At 58.1% G+C, this 20,484-nt stretch overlaps 2 protein-coding genes across 3 annotated transcripts in view; both read right to left on the bottom strand.

Moving 5' to 3' along the window:
- CAMK2A (calcium/calmodulin dependent protein kinase II alpha) overlaps nt 1–6,988 on the bottom strand; it is a 60,626-nt gene extending 53,638 nt beyond the window's left edge. For both annotated transcript variants that reach the window (XM_069484371.1, XM_069484373.1), the window contains exon 1: nt 6,927–6,988. In XM_069484371.1, coding sequence (XP_069340472.1) covers nt 6,927–6,988 — 62 coding nt within the window. The remainder of the gene's footprint in view (nt 1–6,926) is intronic.
- Nucleotides 6,989–13,837: 6,849 nt separating this feature from the next.
- ARSI (arylsulfatase family member I) lies at nt 13,838–19,005 on the bottom strand. Its single transcript, XM_069484370.1, has 2 exons — nt 18,695–19,005; nt 13,838–15,245 (listed from the first exon to the last, which is right to left on the bottom strand). Exons 1-2 carry the CDS (start codon nt 19,003–19,005, stop codon nt 13,838–13,840), a joined length of 1,719 nt encoding a protein of 572 aa, XP_069340471.1.
- Nucleotides 19,006–20,484: the final 1,479 nt, after the last annotated feature.

Raw genomic sequence — 20,484 nt, 5'->3', positions numbered from 1 at the left:
CCCCACGGGCTTTCAGAGGTCCCAGTGTCAGAGCGAGAGGCCCTGAGCTGTAAGACAGCCGGGCACTAGGGTAGAAAGAGGCTGGAGTGCCCAATTCTTGTGCGTCACTGACTGTGTGACCACGGGCAACGCCCTTGCCCTCTCTGGGCCTTAGCTCCCTCTCTGTAAAACAACAGAGCACCCCTTGCTCTGATATCCTGGATGGAACTGAGGGTATCTTGGCCCTAAGCCGTCTCCCTCCTCATTCTCGCAGCAAAGCATCTCCCTAGAAGAGCACAGGAGGGATAAAGGGCGGGACGAGGGGTGTGAATCTGCGCAGGTCTGCCTGCCGAGCACCGGCTCCGGCGGCGGCACCCACCTGTGGGACGGAGGAGCAGTTCTGGCCCTTAGAAAGCTCTTCCTCGTGACTCCTTCCACAGTCAATAAGAAAGGAAGGAAGGAGGGAAGGAAGGAAGGAGGGAAGAAGGGAAGAAAGAAGAAAAGAAGGAATAAAGGAGGGAAGGAAGGAAGAAGGAAGGAAGGAAGAAGGAAGGAAGGAAGGAGGAAGGAAGGAAGGAAGGAAGGAAGGAAGGAAGGAAGGAAGGAAGATCTTCCTTATGTTGAGCTGAATGCCGCCTCTCCTCCCTTACTCTACACATTCGGGGGCTCTGCCCCCAGGGCCTCTTGGGCCCAGGGACAAATCTGCAGACATGAGGGGAGAGGACACAGCCCCAGGGGCTCTGTTCTCCCTGCCAAAGTCCCCCAGTTCCTCAGTGCTTTGTCACTTGATTTGGCTTCCAGACGCTCACCACCCTACCCGGCCCCTCTCCTCCAGACAATCTATAGAATTTTGATACTCCTTCTAGGACCCAGTATCTGGACTTTGGGGGTGGGCTGAACGAGCCAGAGAAGGGTGGGACCTCAGGTCCCCCCGGGGCTGACATGCTCCACTGAAATACATATCTCAGAGCCTTTGAGCTGTTCCCACTCTGAGGAACACTCTTCTACCCTCTTCTCTCTGGTTAATTCAGCCTCCAGCTCCCTGAATTCACCTCCTCACAGAGCCTTCCTCACCCCAACTAGTTGAAGTCTCTCTGCAGCTCATAGCTCCATGACTGTGGTCACAGCCCTTATCCAGTTGCATTTAAGTAGTGATTTCTGAAGTGGTTTAATTAATGTTGGCTTTGCAGCAGACTGTGAGCCCCATGAGGGCAGAGACTACATGAGTCTTGCATGTGGCACCTGCTGGGCTCAGCCCAGGGCTGGGAACAGAGAATGTGCTCAGGAAATATCTGTGGAATAGACGCAAGGATCACAGAGGTGGCCTCCTGTTACATGACTCCAAGACACCAACATTCTCCACCCACTAGCCTTTGAATCCCACTGGCCTTAGGGTCTGACCTGACATGGTGGTGGACAGCCGTGCCCCATGAGGACCTACAGTGCCTGGGCGGGGTCTCCGCAGGTTGGGCTGCAGCAGGCTTGCCCAAGGTGGGAGGCTTCCTACAGTGCCAGGGCAGCTCGCACGCAGGAGAGGGGGACTACGGCAACACGGCGACAGAGACAGAGTGAGACCAGAAAGATGGAGAGAAGGGCACAGAGAGACAGGGACAGACAGAGAGCAAGAGAGAGCCCAGAAGCCCAGCCAGAGTCATCTTGCCACCCCTGCCCTGGGAGGTGGACCTGTGTGTGCTCTAGTCCATGTCACAGCCAGTGCGTGTGTGTCCATGCGCATATGTGCGCTGCTGTGAGCTTGCGTGAGGGTGTGTGTGCGCGCGCGTGCACACGCATCAGCAACAGGATGTGGGCATTGCGTCCCGAGGCTCTGCCCTCACCCCACGGAGAGGGCCACGGCCCCGGACTGCAGGGTGCTGGCAGCAGTGTCACTGTGTGCTTGTGGAGGGAGGAAGGGAGGGAGGGAGGGAGGGAGAGGCTCAGTGGAGTGTCAGTGTGTCTCAGCCTGTGTGGGGGCGGCTGTGTGGGGGCGGAGGGCTGCAGCATGCACCAGAACATGTGCGTGCCTGCCGCTCTGGTGGCTCGGAGGAGAGAGAGGAGAGCCTGTCCCCTTCCCTGTCCCTGCCATCCCCTCCTTGAGATCTTGCCCCCCAGTTTTTCATCATTTGGCCTCTGGTCCCTGTGCATCATTTGGTCCCCTATCCCAGGCCCTGCCTCTCCCTGTGGCCCTGGACAAATCCCTTCTCTCTGGCTGTTGGTTCCCAGAGGCCAAGGCAAGGATATCTACGCAATGAGCAGACAATCTGCCCAGTCCCTCCAATTCTGATGTTCTGGGGGTCTGCAGTCTCCCACGTGTGCCTTCCAGAGAGGGTGGCCACCCTACTGGGGCATTTTGGGCATCTACAGAGGTATTATGACCCCCATTTTACAGATGGTAAAGTTGAGGACACAAAGGACAAGTTCTTCAGCCAGGGTGGCCCAGTAAATTAGAGGCAGAAGCACGACTGGAAAATCAGCAACAGCTCAGAATCCCCCCGCCCTCCGCACACAAGGCCACCGCTTTCTTCCCTTGTTAATGGGTAAGAGAGAGGCTGTTCCCCAGACATGGCACCAGGAGTGGTCCCTCTCTGCGACCTTCCTTCCATATACTGGGTGCCAGAGAAAGGACACAGACCCCTGAGCAGGTCCCTCCACCTCCTTAAGCCACAGTCTCTCGTCTGTAAGACGGATGAGTAAGCCCTGCCCCTCCCTCGGAGATGAGCTCATGGAGGGAGAGGTGCCTCGCCGGCCCCAGAGCACCGTGGAGAGGAGAGGGTAGTAGAGGTGGAATCAACACACCGCCAGGCCTCTGAGTAGTGCATCGATGCCCAGGTGCTCTCTCTCTCCAGCGTGACATTGTCCACACTCCTATCCGCTCTGCCGGGGAAGGTGGGACTGCTAAGCACATTCTACCGATGTTAGAGCTTGGGTTCCAGGGCAGCACTTGACCACCCAGGACCCAGGTCCCGAGCTGCCTCTGGACCACACTGGTACCCGGGGATCGGCCTAGCCCGGCAGGGTTCGTGATGCAAAGCCGCAGAGGTGTGAAGGGGCTCCGGACTCAGGAGCCAGCCCTCTGCTCCGTGTCAACCCTGCCACCTTGCCGGCCAAGCGCAGCCCCTGCAACCCCTCCCCCCACCCCAACATTGCCTTGAGTCAATTTCAGATCCCTGTTTCTAGAGAGAAAAGAGTGGGTTGAGCTCTCTCTCCGATCTGCTCCCTCCCTCTCCCTCTCTCAAGTAAAATCTCCTTCGGAGGCTCTTTCGGTACAGCCCAGTGATTACACAGGCTGCAGGGCAGTTCTCTGCCGTGCCAGCCTCTCCTGGGGGTGGGATCGATGCCACGGGCTGGGCAAGGCTGCTTCTCCACTTCCTTGAACCTGACCCCTTTCCTGGACCCCTCTGGCGCTTCCACACCCCCTGGCCCCCACCACTGCCAGCATCCTGCCTTTCTCAGAGATTCTGGTCTTCAGAGAAAACTGGACATACCAGGAGCTCTGGCCTGGCCACCCCACCCCACCCTGACCTCTGGAGCTCGTGTCACCGCCTCTAGCAAGATTCTGGGCCCCTGGGGTCTGGGCTTTCATTCCCCTCATCCCTGGGACAGAGGAGGACTGGGGTCAAAGGAGGAGGGAGTGAGCTCAGCTCTGGGTCCCGAGAGACAGCCCCACCCCAACCTTCTAGGGGACCTGGAATGGAGTTCTCGCCTCATCTGAATTCACAGGCTTCAGTGGGGACCTTCAGTGCAGTAGCATCAGGGGCTCCGAACCCCCTGCCCAGGGCCCTGACTCCAGCCACAGCCTCCCAGCTGGCTGTCCCCAGGGCTGGAGAGGAGCAGCTCCTCCTGCACCCGTAGCCAGCCCTGCCTGGGCTTCTAGAAGGCCTGCCATCACGAGCCGGACCCCACGGACAGGACGCCAGGAAGCCCTCCCGAGGCACTTGCCTTCCTCTCCACTGGGCAGCCCACTGCCCCAAAGGAGGAGGCCCAAAGCTCCCACGTTCCCTTTTAGGGCCAACCCAGCTGCCTCTTCCAGTCACCCTGCTAGTGATCGAACTGGGCTCTGGAACAGGGGCTCGGCTTTCGGGTGGGGACTGCAGTGTCCCGCCTGGCAGGGGCCGAGGGTCATTGACTGAGGAATGGGCCCTGCAGGTGTCTTCCTTGCTTCCTCACAGAGGAGCCCTTGAGTCACTGCCAGCCCACGGGAGACGGGGCTTGGTCAGCCCCCTTCCCCCACTGGGCAGACTCCAGACAAAAGGCAAACATCTAGCAGGTCCCATTACCTATCTTTAGCCTGCCAGGCTTTGAGGACAACTGTCACCCCAGCAGCGAGCCTGCGTTGGAGGCCCACCGTGTGCCAGGCTCGAGGCTGCATCTCCATAGGCACCATCTCATCGAATCCTCACAGCGCTTCTTTCTCTCCAGATTACAGGTGGGGAAGAGGCACCGACGCCTGCCCAATGTCACAGAGCTATGGATGGTGAGGGACGAAGCCTGTGCCCCTCCTTGCCCTGCCGGCTGCTCAGACTGAAGCTGTTGTGCAGACCGGGAGCCCCAGCCTCCTTGGTGACATGCCCTGGCCTTTCTACAGACCTCAGAAGCTCGGAGCCAGGCTACCTTCTCCCCTTTGCTCCGACACAAGCATCCTTAACCTGAGGTCCAGACACGGACTTCCTGACGTCCTGCAAGCTCTTGATACCGCATGCAGCATTTTGTAGGTTTGCACATTTTTCTGGGGAATGTAGATTTAGCCTTTCATCAGATTCCTGAAGGAATATGTGACCTAAAAAAAGGTTAAGAGCACTGATGGTTCTGGAAGGAAGAGGTCTGAAATGCATTAGACAAGGCCTGGCCATGTCTGCCACTCTCGGTTTTCCTGCCATGGCCACGCTCCAGGGCTCCCTTTCCTCTGGAATTCTCTGTGAAGGCTCATGAAGGAGCCCTCGGCCAAGTTGCCCCCACAAAACCCAGTCTTAGTGACATCCCTCTCCTCTTGGGGCAAACCATCACTTTTATTTTCACTTCGAGCACTTGAGTCACGTCTCAACTCCATCTCACTGTACTCTGTGACGCAGTCCTGCCAGAACCCAGCTGTGGTCGCTCCTTGCAAGGCAGCTCCTGGCGAATCAGGGAATTCTTGGGTTCCAGGTGGACATTGGAAACCAGCTGGACAGGGGTCCCTGTGCAAGTTTGGCAGACAGCCTCCGTTCTCCAGAGCAGCCCTGAACATTTTGTTCCTGCCCCTACCCCTAGCACAAAACATGCTCAGAAAGGCAGGAAGTCTGCAGACAAGAGTGAACACACATCTGCACATGGCTGTGTGTGCACAAGGGAGCTGGAGTGTGCCTGTAGGTGCCAGGATAGCCTGAGAGTGCCCGTGTCTGTGTGTGCAGGCAGCCTCCGTGTACACAGCACAGGCCCACCTCCCACACATATACAGACACCGGCATGAGCTCACACATGCCTACAACACCCATACTCCCACACGAGTCCGTGAGCCCAGGCCTCACACATGCACACACACACGTACACCCTCCCCCTCCATGTGCACGACCCTGGTCCTCACATAGATGTACACGTCCAGACCTCACGGGTCTGCATCCACGTCTCACATGTGCATCCTTACTCACCCCCAGACTTCACACACATGTGCCTCCTGATGTGCACACAGATCTAACCTGACATACATGTGCACACACAGTGACGCATGTCCACACCCTGGCTCCCATGCAACCCAGCCAACTGCACTCCTTGGATACTCACACACATGCACCCTTTCAGGGCACACTTGCACCTCTTCCTGGTGCACACACACAAACACTTGCACACCCTCTCAGTGCACACAAGTGTACCCCAGAGCCAGTCCTTATACAACACAATTTCCCTCAGAAGTCCTTGTACACAGCAATATACATCACCTCCCCTCAAAACGCACCCTGGGGCACACACATTCAGAACTCGCACCTGCTTACAGAGCCCCTCTCCCCTGCGCTCCTGCTGCTATAACAGGAACCCACCAGGCACTGTCGCTCCTTTGCCCACAGGGAAAACTCTGCCTCCACACTGCACCCAACCCTTGATCCACCCCAGGATGCTCCACAGACCTAGCTGGGGACATCCAGAAACCCCTCGCTGACACTCCACAGCCTACTGGGCTACCCCAAGGCTCTCCCGTCTCTCCTCATCCTCCCACCCTTCTTTCCAGAGCAGTCATCAGAGACAGGAAATGACTAGCTCTGGGCTGGGCAACTTTGCCACAGGACCAGAGCTGCTGCAACCTTCGTACCACCAGCCCCTGATACAGCGGTGTCCCCTCCAGCTTGCCTGAATGCCCCACCCCTCCTCCCAACACCCAGGAAGCCTCACCAGCCGCTCAGATATTAACCCCTGCTGCACTGATGCTCTCACTCCTGGCAGGAGCTGGGAAGGGGGAGCTGGGGAGGATACACGCTTACAGGGAGAAGTTGCCCACTCGGCACAGTCGGTGCAGGTGTCTAAAGTCAGGAAGGACTTCCTGGGAGCTGCTGAATTCCCTGTCATGGAGGTATCTAAGTGGAGGCCAGATGGCCACCTCACGCGAAACTAGAGGAAGGATTCCAGCTTTGGACCCAGCCGACTGGGAAAATCCCCGTTTATCCCCGAGTTTCTAAGAATCTGTGTGCAACCAGGCTGTGTGTATTTGTGTGTGTGCGTGTGCATACGTGCACTGGCATACACTGTCAACCTCTCACCCCTACACACGCACACTCGCCTGGTTGGCTTGGCACATCTGTGCACCACAAACATGCCGACACCCGACTCTGGGCACTCTGTGCACATGCAAGTGTCCCCAAACCCATGCAGCCTGCCTTCATCTGTATGCACAAGAATGCTCCCAGAGCACTGCAGGCCCGTGCCCCTGGCCCGAGACGACGACGCCCCCTGCGCCCTCCAGGACTCCCTGAGGCGCAACTCACTTTCCTAGTTCCTCGAAGAGCTGGTACTCTTCTGTGAAGCGGGTGCAGGTGATGGTGGCCATCCTGGTGCTGGGCGGGCAGGCGAGGCTCGGAGCTGGGGGACCAGGACGGAGGCACTGCTGCTCTGCTCCTGGAACTAGGGGCCACTCGCCTGCCCGTGCTGCCGAGTGCAAACAGAGAACCGGCTTGACTGACGAGCCCGGGGCTTCTGAGCAGGGCACTGTGGCTGCTCACAGCCTCGCGAGCCTTCGTCAGCATCCAGGTCCCCATGGCAACCACCTCCGAAACGCCCTGTTCCCGTTGCCCCGGTAACTGCCTCCCCAACACCTGCCTGCCTTCCACTGCGAAAACCTGCTCCCGGACGCCTGGCCCTGCCGAACACAATGCTGCAGGCCTGTGTGGGCCGGGGGGGGCGGATGGACGCAGCACCCCCAGGGTGATGGGCCAAGGGAGGGGTTGGGGGAGGGGGAAGAGAACAAACTTAGTCCACAAGTGATCTTCTCTCTTCCCACCTCCCCCACCTCCAACTGTGGGGCCCTTGTAGCAGACGGGATGGGATTAAGTGGGGCAAAAAGGCAGTTGCCATGGTAACTGCCAGTGGGTGCCGCATTCCGGGATGGTCCCCAGGAAAGACAGGATGCAGTTACCCTGGCAACTTCATCTCCTCTGGAGAGACAGGTATTGCCCCGTTGCCCTGGCAACAGCTGGGTTCTAAGGTTTACAGGGAAACGATGGCTAATTTGTTGGGATGGCTCTCTCTGTGGATCACTGTAGTCTGTAACTGTCTCTCAGTTCCCCTCCGTATTCTTTTTTTTGCCTCTATTTCTGTCTTTCTTATTTAGCTCCTGCTCTCTCTGCTCTTCTACCACCTTGCCCACCACACTAGCACTCTAGCTTGGGGGAGAAGTGCAGAGGACACCCTAGGATTCTGGAAGGATGGCCCTGGCTGCCCACTCACCCCCGCCTCTCCCAGCTGCGATGGTTGCTCCCCTCCTGAGCCCTCTTCCGCAACCTCTCCCCCACCTCATGCCCCCAGAGGGACCGTGGAGATCTGGTCTCCTGGGGCTCATGTCCCAGTTTCTGCCTGTGCTTCAAGTCAAGGTAAAAGAGGCGAGAGGCGGCCGTGGGGAGGCAAGCATGGCCTGGCTTAGCCGGGCAAGGCCAGTGACCGTGCACCTGCCCTGAAATCTGAATTCCCAAATTGTGAGGGCACCTTCCCTGCCAATTTCAACTCTTTAGGGCATCAGCCAGACATAAACCCACAAGATCTCACCCCAAGGCCTGGGGGTTAAGAAGGAAAAGGACTGGAGTTTAAGACTAAGGATCTGTCAAGTTCCAATGACATTTATTAGCTGTGTGACCATGGGCAAGTGACTAACCCTCTCTGAGCCTCCAGCTACTTTTCTATACAACAGTGGAATAAAACTGCCCCTGCAGAGGAAGGCTGTGAAGATGGAGTAGGCTAAGAGCTGTTTTTAGTTTCTAGAAGAAGAAAAGGAAGCCTCTTTTTAGTTTCTAGAAGAAGAAAAGGAAGCTTTAAAGCAGGCCCATGACCACCCCCATCACTCTAGCTTAGACTTAGAATCTCAGACCCTGTGCACCCCCGCCCCCCTCCACTCAGAAAAAAGGATACATTAGCTCATTTCACAGCTTGCAGGGCTGAGACCTCATGCCAGCACCTGTCCCCAATGAGCACGGGCACGATAAATGATCCAGGCATCCAAACCGTCTGGGATTCTACCTCATCCCTTCTGAACCTCCAAATCGCCTTACTGGTCCCCTCATTTGCTAGACATGTTGTCTGCTTGTTGGTATCCTCCAAGCCCAACAAGTCCCTGACGCACCACCCTAAGTCCAGGAGCCCCCTGGAGATATCTGGGCATCCCCCAGTTCTGCCTGTCTTCCCGGGAGTCGGCAGGGGTGGGGGAGAATGATGGGTGAGCTCTCCCATTCAGCCACTTTTCCCAGGAGGGGAAGGGAGGGAGGCAGAGGGGAAGGAGGGGAAGTGAGCAGGGAGGAGGGGGGTAATGGCTTCGCCACTAATTGCACCATTACCACCTTCAGAAAAAGGAAAAACCACTCAGTTTTGTTTCTGCGCACAATATGCTTCCTGCTCGTGCCGCCAACGTTGCAATTTCCAGGCAAAGAGGAGAGGCCTGCACTCAGGGCCCTCACAGCCAGTGGGCAGGGGCAGGGCACAGAACACCGCACCGAGCTAGCGGCATCTGTGGGCAGGTGGGAGGAGGGCTGCATTGCCACCCTCCTGCCCCAGACCCTCTAGCCTGTCGCCAGGAGGGGGTGGCTTCCACAACCAAAAGTGCTGGAATAGCCCTCGATGACCACTGAGGCCACCGGCCGTTGCCCAGAGGAGAGGAGAGGTAGTGCTGTTCAGTAGAGTGACTCCACGACCTACAGGTGTGTGGTTTTGGATGAGTATCACTCATTTGGATGAGTAACTTCTTTGTGCCTCAGTTTCTCCATCTGCACAATCGGGTGACTAACATTCCCTACCTCCAGGCTGTTCTATGGGCACAGCGGCTGACACACGATAAACACTCAGTACGCAGGAGATGACGGAGGAACTCAGAAGTCCTTTCCCCACACACCCCTCTCCCTGAATCACGGAAACACATATCGCCGCCTTCAAGTCCCTGTCCTTGGGGGCGCTGTTCTCTGAGTCCCCCCTGGAGCTCAGCTCATGGTTTGGATATCACCTTGTCCAGGCCTAGTTTGCAGCACTGTCTGCAGAACAAAGCACTGGAGCTAGAAGGAGGGGAGGTCACAAGGACCTACAGTTCATCGTGTGCCAACAGAATGATAATATGGCTTTAAAAATTAACCAGTGAGACAAAAAGCAAATATGCCGTGAGGCTGTGTTAATGGAACTCTAACAGTCTGCACCAAGGAGGTGGTATTCTGCTTGGCTTGGTGCTGGCCTGGCCGCCCTGTCTCTCTCCCTGTCCCTGATGGAGACCAGGGTTGTGGCCTATGTGGCTGCAGGGGGCAGGGCCAACCCAGCCCCACTCCACTCCTGTCCCCTCTGTCTATTCTTCCCACTTCTTTCTCTCCTTTAAACCTCCCTTTCTTCTCTCTTATTCTCTTTCTTGCTGTCTTCCCTCCCTTGCATATTTTCTTCCCAGTTATCTTTCCCATTCCTTTTTACTTCCCTTCTTGTTTCTAACCCCCTCCCCTTCTGTCATTCTTCTCTCCCTCCCCTGGTGGCCCAGACGGTGCTTATGCTACTAGGGGATGGGCAGGTCCCAGGCTGCAGGAGAGATGGCTGGAGGGGCGGAGGAGGGAGGAAGAGGAGAGAAAGAGGTCTCAGCAAGTCTCTCTTACACATGCGCCCACACCCCTCTGAACCTTCCAGGGCCTGGCTGGGGGCTGTGGGCACTGCCTTGCATGGGCACCCCGATCCCGAGTGTACCTGCCACTCGGCTGAGAAGGCACAACTAATTCACTGCCTCCCCTGTGCCGCGAGGCTGGCAGCTGTGCCCGGTGGTGGCGCTGAGAGAATGAGCCGATGATTGCATCAGGGGGATTGTTCCTGCCAAACTCCCCACTCCCCAGGGCCATGGCAGGCATGAGAGCCAGCACGTGTGCCCATCTGCAACACGCGTGTGGTGCTCAAGGGCAGGCCCGCACGCTGTGGGCTGGTGGCCAGGGGTGGGAGCTCTGGAGGTTGCTGAACATGGCCCCGACACGCCAGAATAGGGCTTGGCACGTGTGCACAGGCAGCAGACCGTGGAGACGGGAGGGACGAGAGGAGACCAGGGCCAGGTTCCTGGGTGGGTGATCGCAGCTCCAGCGGCGTTGTGACAGCTGACTCAAATCCCACCTTCCGCAGCCCACACACGTGCTCACATGCACATGCCCGAGTGCCTCAGGGTCCTGCAGGGCCTGGGAAGGCACCAGAGAAAGCGTGCCAGCCAAAGGGTCCCCATGGGGCCTGTCCCACTAAGGGCAGCGAGCATGGGGGGCAGAACGAGCAGAAAGTGGGCCAAGAGAGGAACGATCCTGCGAGGGTCTGGGTGGAGGGCAGTGGGTTCATTCTTTGCGGTAATGCCAGGCCTGCGCACAGAGGGAGGGAAGTCGGGGCAGGGAGCAGCGCTGTCCCCCTGGGGTCCCACGGAGGCTCTCCTTGCAGGGCAGAGTGCAGCAGAGAGCCATGGGACAGAGAACAAGGGCTGCACAGCACGACCTGCAGCTAAAGGAGCCGAGTTCGAGTCCTGGGAGAGCTTGCCGCAGGTCTTTTCCCCAGTGGGGCCTCCACTTCCTCCTGAGAAAGATGGAGCCCAGAGCTCTGCCCCTTGAGCCAGGGGTGGGACTCTCTCCTGGCCCTTGGGGGAGGGCCATCATGGTCCAGGACTCCACAGGCAGGGCCCAGCTTGGACAGGCTGCCCTGGCTCTCTGCCCTATAGCCAGCAGACCTGCTGCCATCTGGTCCAGCCAAGGGAGAAACAGGGGCCCTCACCAGGCATCTCTGGGCTCCACTCCCCCAGATCCATGGCCCGAGGGGCCAGGGCTGCCTCTGGTCTGCCCTCCCTGCCCTCCCCCCACCACAGGGGCTCAAGTGGTATAAGCACCTGCCCAGCAGTGCCAGTCAACAGCCTGGGCAAGAGTCCAGAGCCGGGTCCCCTGGCTGGAGGGAACTCGAGCTGCAAGAGGCAGGAGGCGGGCAGGCGGGAGCCATGCTGATTGCTGGGAAGAACTGAAGCCACAGCATGCAGAGCCTCTCATGGCAGTGCCCGAGACCCTCCGCCAGTCTTGGGCCTGGGCCAGCTGCCAGCTCCGCGTGGACCAGGTTGCAGGCTGAAGCTTGCAGGGGCCCCTGGGCTGTTTGCTGGGTGCTGGGTTGGGCAGGACTCCGAGCTAGGCAAGCTCTGGGCTGGGGCTGAGACTGGACCGAGACCTGAGCTGAGCATCCTTCTCAGAGCACCAGGAGCAGTGCCAGTCCGCTCCCCAGCTGGTCTCTCTTGGTTTGGGGCCAGGTTGGCCCCAGAGAGTAGGCCTTGGGGCTTGGGGACAGCAGAAAGGGCCATCTATGGTCCTGTGCTTGTGGCCACAAAGGGCAGGGGCCGCAGGCAGAGGAGCTGGGGCTGGGGCTGGAGGGTGGGCCTCGGGCAGGGCTGAGTCAGCAGGCCCAGGAGAGGCCTCCGCACAGCGCGTGCAAGCCTGGAGCCGCAGGGAAGCCCTGGCTCTGTGCCACTCTGGAAAGGCCCAGCCCACACAGCTGGGACCAGCACCCAACAGAGCTGGAGTATCCTGAGTAATGGGCAGACTATGGACAACTCATCCCCTGGGATGTGCCGGGCCTGGGACGCTGTCCTAACGGGTGACTTCTTCAGCGCCTCCCTCCCGAACAGGTGAAAGGCTGAAGGTCGCCAGAATCCAGAGGGCCCTGCCAGTCCTGGCCCCTGGCCCACCACAGCCGGGCATCAGCATCACAGAGGCAGGGGGAGGGGCCAGGTGGGACACAGGTGGTCACCTCCACCCAGCAGCCCCAGGCCAGACCCCCACTGCTGGACTCGGCCCCCTGTGCAGCGGCGATGCAGCTCTGTAGCCAGTGCCCGAACCCCCCACCCCCTACCCCCCTATCCTGCTCATCCACAAGCTGACGAGTCCTAACAGGCCTCCTTTGCCAGAGACAAAAATAACTATTTTCAAAATTCACAGCAGGGCTTTCGCCTACACACACTGCGCCGACTGGAACCTGAAGGGAGATGCAGAACGCAGTGTGCGCATGGAGGCGCGCTCTGCAGCAAGCAGGCTCTGCAACCCCCACGCCCCTCTGCCCCGCCGCTCGGCCCGGCCCCGCCGGACACGCACACAGGGGCACCCAGAACGGCCGAATGGGAAGGACTCTTAGACCATCCACTGTGCCCAGGTGGACACTGGGGCGCAGAGAGGCTCAGAGATTTGCCCGGGGCCACACAGTGGGTCTACAGCGGGAGTCCCGTGTGTCCTGCCTCCTAGCCAGGCTGTCCACGTCCTCTGCTGTTCACTCCCCAACTGTGGGCTCACACCTGCCCCCAGGACGCACATGCACACACATACACACACACACACACACACACACGCTCACAGCGCTGCAACCGTCACCTCCGTGTCATGGCACTTTAATCCAGTTCACAGTCTCCTTCACGACCCCTGCCTCAGCCAGTCTTCCGTGCGGGAGGCAGAGCCAGGGCCAGCAGCCCCATTTGCAGGTGGCGAAATCAGGGCCTAGAGGAGAAGGACTGTCCACAAGCTCAAAGGAGAACCCAGGTGTCCTGAGTATTGCTTTGGGGGCTCTTTCCACAGCTGTTTCTACCACCCTTGACCCTGCAGCAGCCAAGGGCCAAGCCAATTGCTCTGGGTGCTGGGTGGCGGGGGCAGGAAACCTTTGCAACACCGCCCCAAAACCAGTCTGGCCTAGGCCATGTGAAGACCCACGGAGTCAACCCCGACCCCTGCACCTCTACCCTCAGCGCTCAGGGGGTCCCGTCCTAGAGCAGCCAGACTGCCACGCTTCAGCTGGGGTCCGGGCCTGGAGCTGCCTCCCTGAGGCCCCTCACCCAAACAGCACCACAGAGATAGATCCAGAGTTAAGGGTGAAGTCTCCCAGGAAGCCCACCATAGTCGCAAAGTCATTGGAGCTCATTTTACAGATGAGGAAACTGAGGCTAAAAGCTAGTGCAGTCACCTGAGGTCACAGAGTAAGTCGGTGAAGTGGCAGGACTGAGACCCAGGCATCCTAGTCTGGTTCACTCCCAGCCCCCAACCAAGTTCCCCACCCGGTTCAACCGAGGGGCTCTGTGCCCTCCAAATCCCTGCAGACGGACGCTGGACCTCAGGCTTCTCCCTGAGAAGGGGCAGGGCCTGAGTGGGGAAAAACATGTGGGGAACAGAGATCCCCGCGCTGCCCCCCATCAGATCCGATGGGACATCAGCCTGGTGTTGAGTTTACGGAAAAAGGATCGAAGCTTGCAAATCTTGCATTTTTTCTTGCGGCGACCCCGAGAGAAGCTTCGAGCCCTGCCTTCCCCTTCCTCCTCTTCCTCGTCTTCCTCGTCGCCAGCCCAGGGCCCCCAAGCACCCCCATTAAAGTCAGGATGGGCGCGGGGGTTCTCAGCCGGGTAGCGCACGGGGATGGCTGTGCGGTTATAGTCGGCCAGGCGGGCCAGCAGGGTGCGGACCACATCGGGCCGCCGGCCGGCCAGGTCCTCCCGTTCGTAAGGGTCAGCACTGATGTTGAAGAGCCACACGGCCTGGCGGACACTGGCCATCCGCTCCAGGTTCCACCAGCTGCCAGGGAAGGCAGCCAGAGTCTGTGGCGGGATCCAGTCGCCATAGCCAGGGTCTCCCGTCAGCAGCTTCCACTCGCCCACGCGGATGGCGGCCTGCACGGCGGTGTTCCAGATGCCAAAGCCGCCCTCCAGGGAGCCGTGCCGGGCGTGGTTGTAGAGCGGATCGATGTTGTGCAGGATCTCCGTGCGCGGCGAGGCCCGGCCCTCGCTGATGGCTGGCCACACGTCATAGCCATCTAGCCCATCGGCTGCCGAGGCGGTGCCCCCTGCCAGACCCACCAGGGTCGGGTACCAGTCAGTGATGTGCACCAGGGCCCGGCTTGTCCGTCGCTTTCGCTTGAGCAGGGGGCTATGGACGAAACCCAGGCCCCGCACGCCACCTTCCCAGTAGGTACCCTTGCGTCCTCGGAGCGGCCAGTTGCTGCCCCCTGAGAAAGTCTGGCCGCCGTTATCACTGGAGAAGATGATGACACTGTTGTTGTAGAAGCCATAGCGCTTGAGGGCCCAGGTGATGTTGTGCACAGCCTCATCCATGCAGGTCACCATGGCTGCGTACTTCCGCCGGGCCACGTTGCCCATGGTGCGGTAGCGGTACAGGTACTCACGAGGGGACTGCAGGGGTGTGTGGACTGCCTGGAAGGCCACGTAGAGGAAGAGGGGCCGCTGGGGGCTGTGGCTGGCCAGGATGTGGCTGGCGCGCTGGGCATAGAGCATAGTAGAGTACTGGCCGCTGAGCCCCCAGGCCACGCTCTCGCCCTCGTGCAGGTCAAAGCCGCACACCCCTGGGCCATCGCAGTTGTCATAGGTGTAGTAGTCCACGTTGCCCGTGAGCGAGCCCAGGAAGGTGTCAAAGCCCCGGCGGGTGGGTAAACACTCCTTCCGGTAGAAGCCCAGGTGCCACTTGCCCACCATGTGGGTGGAGTAACCTGCCTCCTGCAGCTTCTGGGGCAGTGTCACCTGGTCCAGGGGCAGGCAGTTGGGCTGCCGCGGGCGGATGATGGAATGCTGGAGTCCTGTGTGGATCTGGTACCTGGTGCGGGGGAGGGGAGGGCAGAGAAGGCACAGGTCAGCTCCAGACCACTGCTCTGGTCACCCAACCCCCAGTCCCACTCTGGGGTGGGCCCTGATCCCAGCACTACGAGCAACAATGGTAACAGTATTACTACTAATAGCAGGTATTATCTAATGTGCTAAGCACCTCAAATGCATTAACTCATTGAATCCTCAGAATCAGCTGAAGTAGAGATTACTGTCATTTAACAGAGGAGGAGACTGAAGCTCAGAATAGTTAAGCCACTTGCCCAGGATCACACAGCTAGGAAGTTGGGGAGTTATGAGTTGAAGCCAGGTTAATAATGACAACAATAGTAGCTACCACCAAGCACGTGCTGTGTGCTTGGCACTGTGCTAAGCCCCTTATGTGTATTATCTCACTAAATCCTCACTGCAAACTAGGAGGTACATGTTATTATTCCCATTTCCCAAATAAGGAAACTGAGGCTTGGCCAATTAAATTGCTTGCCCAGCGATTCACACGGCTAGCAGCTGGAGTGGGATGGATAGCCCAGGCTCCCTCCAGACTTCAGAGTCCCTAAACTCTAAGCCACTCACTTGCTATGGGGCCTAGAGCAAGTCCTGCTCTCTCAGGCAAACTCTTACTCGCTCTTCAAAGCCCAGCCTAAATGTTACCCCACTGTAAAGTCTGTCACAACTCTCCCACAGAATGAGTCCCCCAGCGTTTAGTACACACCATCATTGCCCTAGCTGGCCATGGGATTATACTCAGTTGTACGTGCCCTTTACTCAACCTTGTATACCTAGCACCCAAGTGATGTGTAAAAGACATTCAATTACTCACGGAATGAATGAATGAATGAATGATACTCAGAGGGACTTAGAGCCAGAAGGGACCCAGCTCATCTTCCAGTTTATCTACCTCATCTTAAATAGCAACTAAGGCGTTTCTAAGTGGCAGCAAAGGGCTTTGCCCAAGGAGACCCAGTGGTCAGGAGCAGAGCCAGGACTTGAACATAAATCCAAGCAGAGCCACGCAGGGACTCTTTTTCAGCAAACTAGGCTGTCTCTTTCCCTGTGGAGGCCTCAGTTTGCTCGTGTGTGGGAGTGAGTCGGTTGAAATGGGAATTCTCTTAGACGTGTCCAGCTCCCAAATTTTTTGAGACCAGCTCCCATGTGCCTGCCTGTGAGCTCATGTGCCCCTTAATCCAGGTCACTCACACAAGCCAACGCCCTGGGGCAGGACTAACCAACCAGTCGGCAGAATCCTGAATTCCTCACTTATTCATTCATATCCCATCTTCCCGCTTCTGTGGTCAAAGCTCCCATGTGATCCGCTTATGGCGTCTTGCCTTTACGCAACTCTTAAAAATCCCAGAGTAAATAAGAAGCCTGGAACTTGACAAGTGTGCTAGAATTCCACACCTTTTTCTCAGCCCCCAGGCATCCGAGTAGAACTAAGACCTGAAAACTTGACACTTTTAACCTGAAAACACTAGAGTGGGTTTCTCTGTTTTGGTTTCCTTATCATAAAGTTGTTATTGTTGTTAGCTATATTTAACACTATGTGTCACACACACATTTTAAATCTCATTTAATCTTCATTTTAAAAATCTACAGGGAAGACTAGTATTAGCCCCATTCTACGGATGATGAAACTGAGGCTCCCAAAAGTGCAGCAACTGGCCCAAAGTCAGACAGCTGACAAGTAGCGGAGCAGAGCTTTGAACCCAGGACTACTCAATTCACACTTAAAATCTTTCAGTGACATGGCCTTTCCAGGCCTCAGTCAAGCTAATAAATGTTTGGAGTTGACAGGAGAGGCACCCCAAGGCCCTAAGTCCCAACTGAGCCTCTCTTCTTATGGGTGGGGCCCCGTGGAGCACTGGTTTGTACGGTGGGTGGGCCAGCTGAGGGTCCGGAGCCCAGCTGCACGTGAGTACCGCGCTGCACTCTGACTCTCTCCAGCTTCCCCACACGCCACCACTGGACACGTTAACAAACACTACCCAGAGCAGTAAGCATCGGTCGGTGGGCTAGAGCCCGCTGCAGGGGGTGGAGGGCACACTCCGGCCGGCCACACTCTGCTAACTCTGCAGATCGGGGGCTGGAGCGCTGCCCTGCTGTCTGCTCATTCCTCTGCTAAAAGCAGAAGTCACCTCTCAGGAGAGAAATGCTACCTTGTACACAACTCTCAGGAATGCAGATGCCTCCTCCCTCCGCAGGCAGAAGTTTGGTCTTCACCACTATCAGCCCCCAACACCCCACAACACAAACACACCCCACCCCCTTCCTCTTTCTCCTGCTCTCTTTCTAGTTCCTGGATCTAAACGTTGCATGCCAGATCATGGAGTGCCAGATTGAAGGAAAGAAGGGCACCCATTTGATCCCCAGCTCCAGGACCCCTGCCAAGCACCTGGCCTCTCAGCCCCCTCTCCTACAGACCCTGAAGTTGGGCACAGGCCCCGAGCTGGGCCCTCCCTGAATCCATGCCTCAGTTTCTCCCACCCAGGAAACAGGGAGATTGAGCTTCTGGTTCCTAAGATCACACTAGCAGCTATTGGGTGGAACTTGGGAGAATGCATGCCTTGGACTCCATCCAGGGAGGATTAGCTTCAGCCCTGCCAAAAGGATTTTCTCCTAAGTGGCCAGAGTTTGCCTTCCACACCCCCACCTCCTGTTTCCCTGCTCTTTTAATCCTGTAATCCTGCTGCCTCGACTGTGGACAACTCCGTACAGAGAAAGCAGCACGTCTCCTTGGGGCTCCCAGCCAACTTGGGCGGAGCTTTCAGATGAAAAAGCAGAGGCTCAGAGAAATGAAGTAACCAGCCTAAGGCTACACAGGCCATGGCCTCCTGTGTGTGTCTTTCTCTTCCACCTATCAACTCCTTGGTTTTCTCCCAATGTAGTCATCAAACAGCGTGGGGACCTGAATCCCTCTGGTTGACATAGGGGCCATTTATTGACAGCCAAGGAGGTTACACACAACTCACTCCACCTTCACCACTTTTTCAAGATAAAATCTGTTCTTTGCTCCATTTTATGGAAGCAAGAAAACTGAGGCTCAGAGAAGTTAAATGACTTCTCAGCAAATGGGGCCCTTCGCTCTGGGTCTCAGGGTCTGTAAACAGAAGCGGCATTCAAAGTAAGTGTCAGAGACTGCCAGGTCCCTCTAACAAAGGGAAGACCAGATGTCTCTTCCACATTGTGTGGAATGTGAGTGTCCTGGATCATCACAGTGAGAAAACCTCAAAGATGGTGGAACCCATTCAGTGCAAGGGTAGGGAAATTGAGGCCCAGAGAGGGCAAGGGACTTACTAATGACCACACAGCCAACTGAAGGCATAATTTGCCCTGAGCCCTGGTTTCCTGGGTCCCAGCATGGGGTTGTACTGGCAGGAGAAATCTATCACTGGGTTTATCTGGGGCTTGGATGCCCAGCCTCAGGGCCTGGGCCATGCCTACCTGCCAGTGAGGAGCTGGCTCCGAGAAGGTGTGCAGATGGGCTGGATGTAATAATTCTCCAACTTGACACCCTCGGCCGCCAGCCGGTCCAGCGTAGGGGTCTCGATATCCGAACCATGGTAGCCCACGTCGTGGTAGCCCTGGTCATCGGTGAGGATGAAGATGATGTGGGGAGGCTGGGGTGGAGCGGCCGAGGGCTGCTCGCCGGCCTCCCCGGGCCCGTCGGCCACGAGGCTCGGCTTGGCCCAGTCCCAGGACAGGTAGCCGAAGCTGAGCAGGCTGACCAGAGAGAAGCCGGTGAGGGCGTGCATCGCCAAGCCGGCCCGCGCGTCCCGGCGCGCAGGGCTCCCGGGGCCTCAGCACGTCGCGCGCCCAGGGCGCACGGCCAGCCCGCCCGCCCGGATGCTGCGAGAGCGCTCAGCGCTCCCGGGGGCGACCTAGAGTCTGGTCCGGGGCCGGCGGCCGGACCTCGGGGCGGGACCTGCGCGGCCGCAGCGGGGCGCTCTGGGGAGGTCAGGCCCGCGCCGAGCGGCCTCCCGCTACCTGCGCGCCCACCCTGCGCCGCCCTCGCCCCTCTCCCCCAGCTCAGCCCGGACAGCCGGAGACGCGGCGTGGAGGCTTCCAAAAGGTGCTCCCCACCATCCTCTGCCTCTCCTCTTCCTTCTTGCCCTGGATTTCTCCCGCCTCCTAATTTCTCTCGCCTCTGCTTTCCTTTTCTCCTCCCCCCTACCCTCCGGCCCCCAGCCCGGCCTCTCGCCCCGCCTGGAGTCCTAGAACAGTCGGGCTCCCCGCGGGGAGGTGGGCAGGACCCCAGGGGGGAAGGGGAGGGAGGCACGGGTTGGGCGGGTCCGCGGAGACACCGCGGGAGAGAATTCGAAAAAGTTGTAACATCTGCCCGGGCCGAGCCCCAGGTGGAGGGGCGGGACGCGGAGCCCCGGCTCCGCCCCCGGGCTGGAAGCCCAGGCCCTCTCGGCCCTCTGGCTCCAGCGCCCGCCCCGCCGGGACTGGGGAAGGAAGGGAGGGGGGCTGCTTGGAATTCGATGGAACAGCTCCGGAACGGCCGGGTCAGACATTCCTAGATCATGGAGTCTTAGCATCTCTGAGTGCCAGCCCTGGAAGCTACGCGCGTAATTTTCTAGTCCAACCGGGTCATTCCACAGATGGAGAAACTGAGGCCCTGAGATGAGCGGGGGAACTCATCTAAGTCGCAGAGCAAGTTAGTGGCTTCTTCCCTGGGCTCACAGAGGCTGTTTCGGTGGCAGCTCCCTTCTGTGAGCCAGCAGAGACGGCAGTGGAGAATGGCAAGCACTTTGGCTAGCGCCGGGAGCTGAGAATCAGGAAACTAGGCTCTGGACTTGCCAACTCCCCTCTCCTCAACTCCTCCCTCTTCCTCACTCTGCAGTTCTCAACCAGAATCTGCACATGCCAGCGCTGGAATCCAGAGGGCAGGGGCTGTTCTGTTCATCTTGCATCCGTAGAGCCCTGCACACATGTGAGCTCAATCAATATCCCTTGCATGAATGGATGGATGAATGGGCCTCGAGGGTCACCCGGCCAACTCCCACCCAAGGAAACCTCGGCAGCAGAGAAGGCAAGCATCATAAATGAGTAAGGCAGGCTGCAGCTGTATGGCCCTAGGGAGGCTCAGGGGCTACAGCCGGTGAAAGACCACAGCCTTGTTTCCAGCTGACTGTAGTCATGCAAGAATGTCGACCAGTGTTTCCAGATCTTCTGATTTTTCAAGAGGAACACCCAAATTCAGGTTATTACGAGAAATATTCCAATTTTTA

This window comes from Eulemur rufifrons, chromosome 10, assembly GCF_041146395.1.
Source record: "Eulemur rufifrons isolate Redbay chromosome 10, OSU_ERuf_1, whole genome shotgun sequence".
Taxonomy (NCBI): domain Eukaryota; kingdom Metazoa; phylum Chordata; class Mammalia; order Primates; family Lemuridae; genus Eulemur; species Eulemur rufifrons.
Note: the sequence above shows the minus strand (reverse complement) of the source record. Positions and strands in the feature narration are given on the sequence as shown.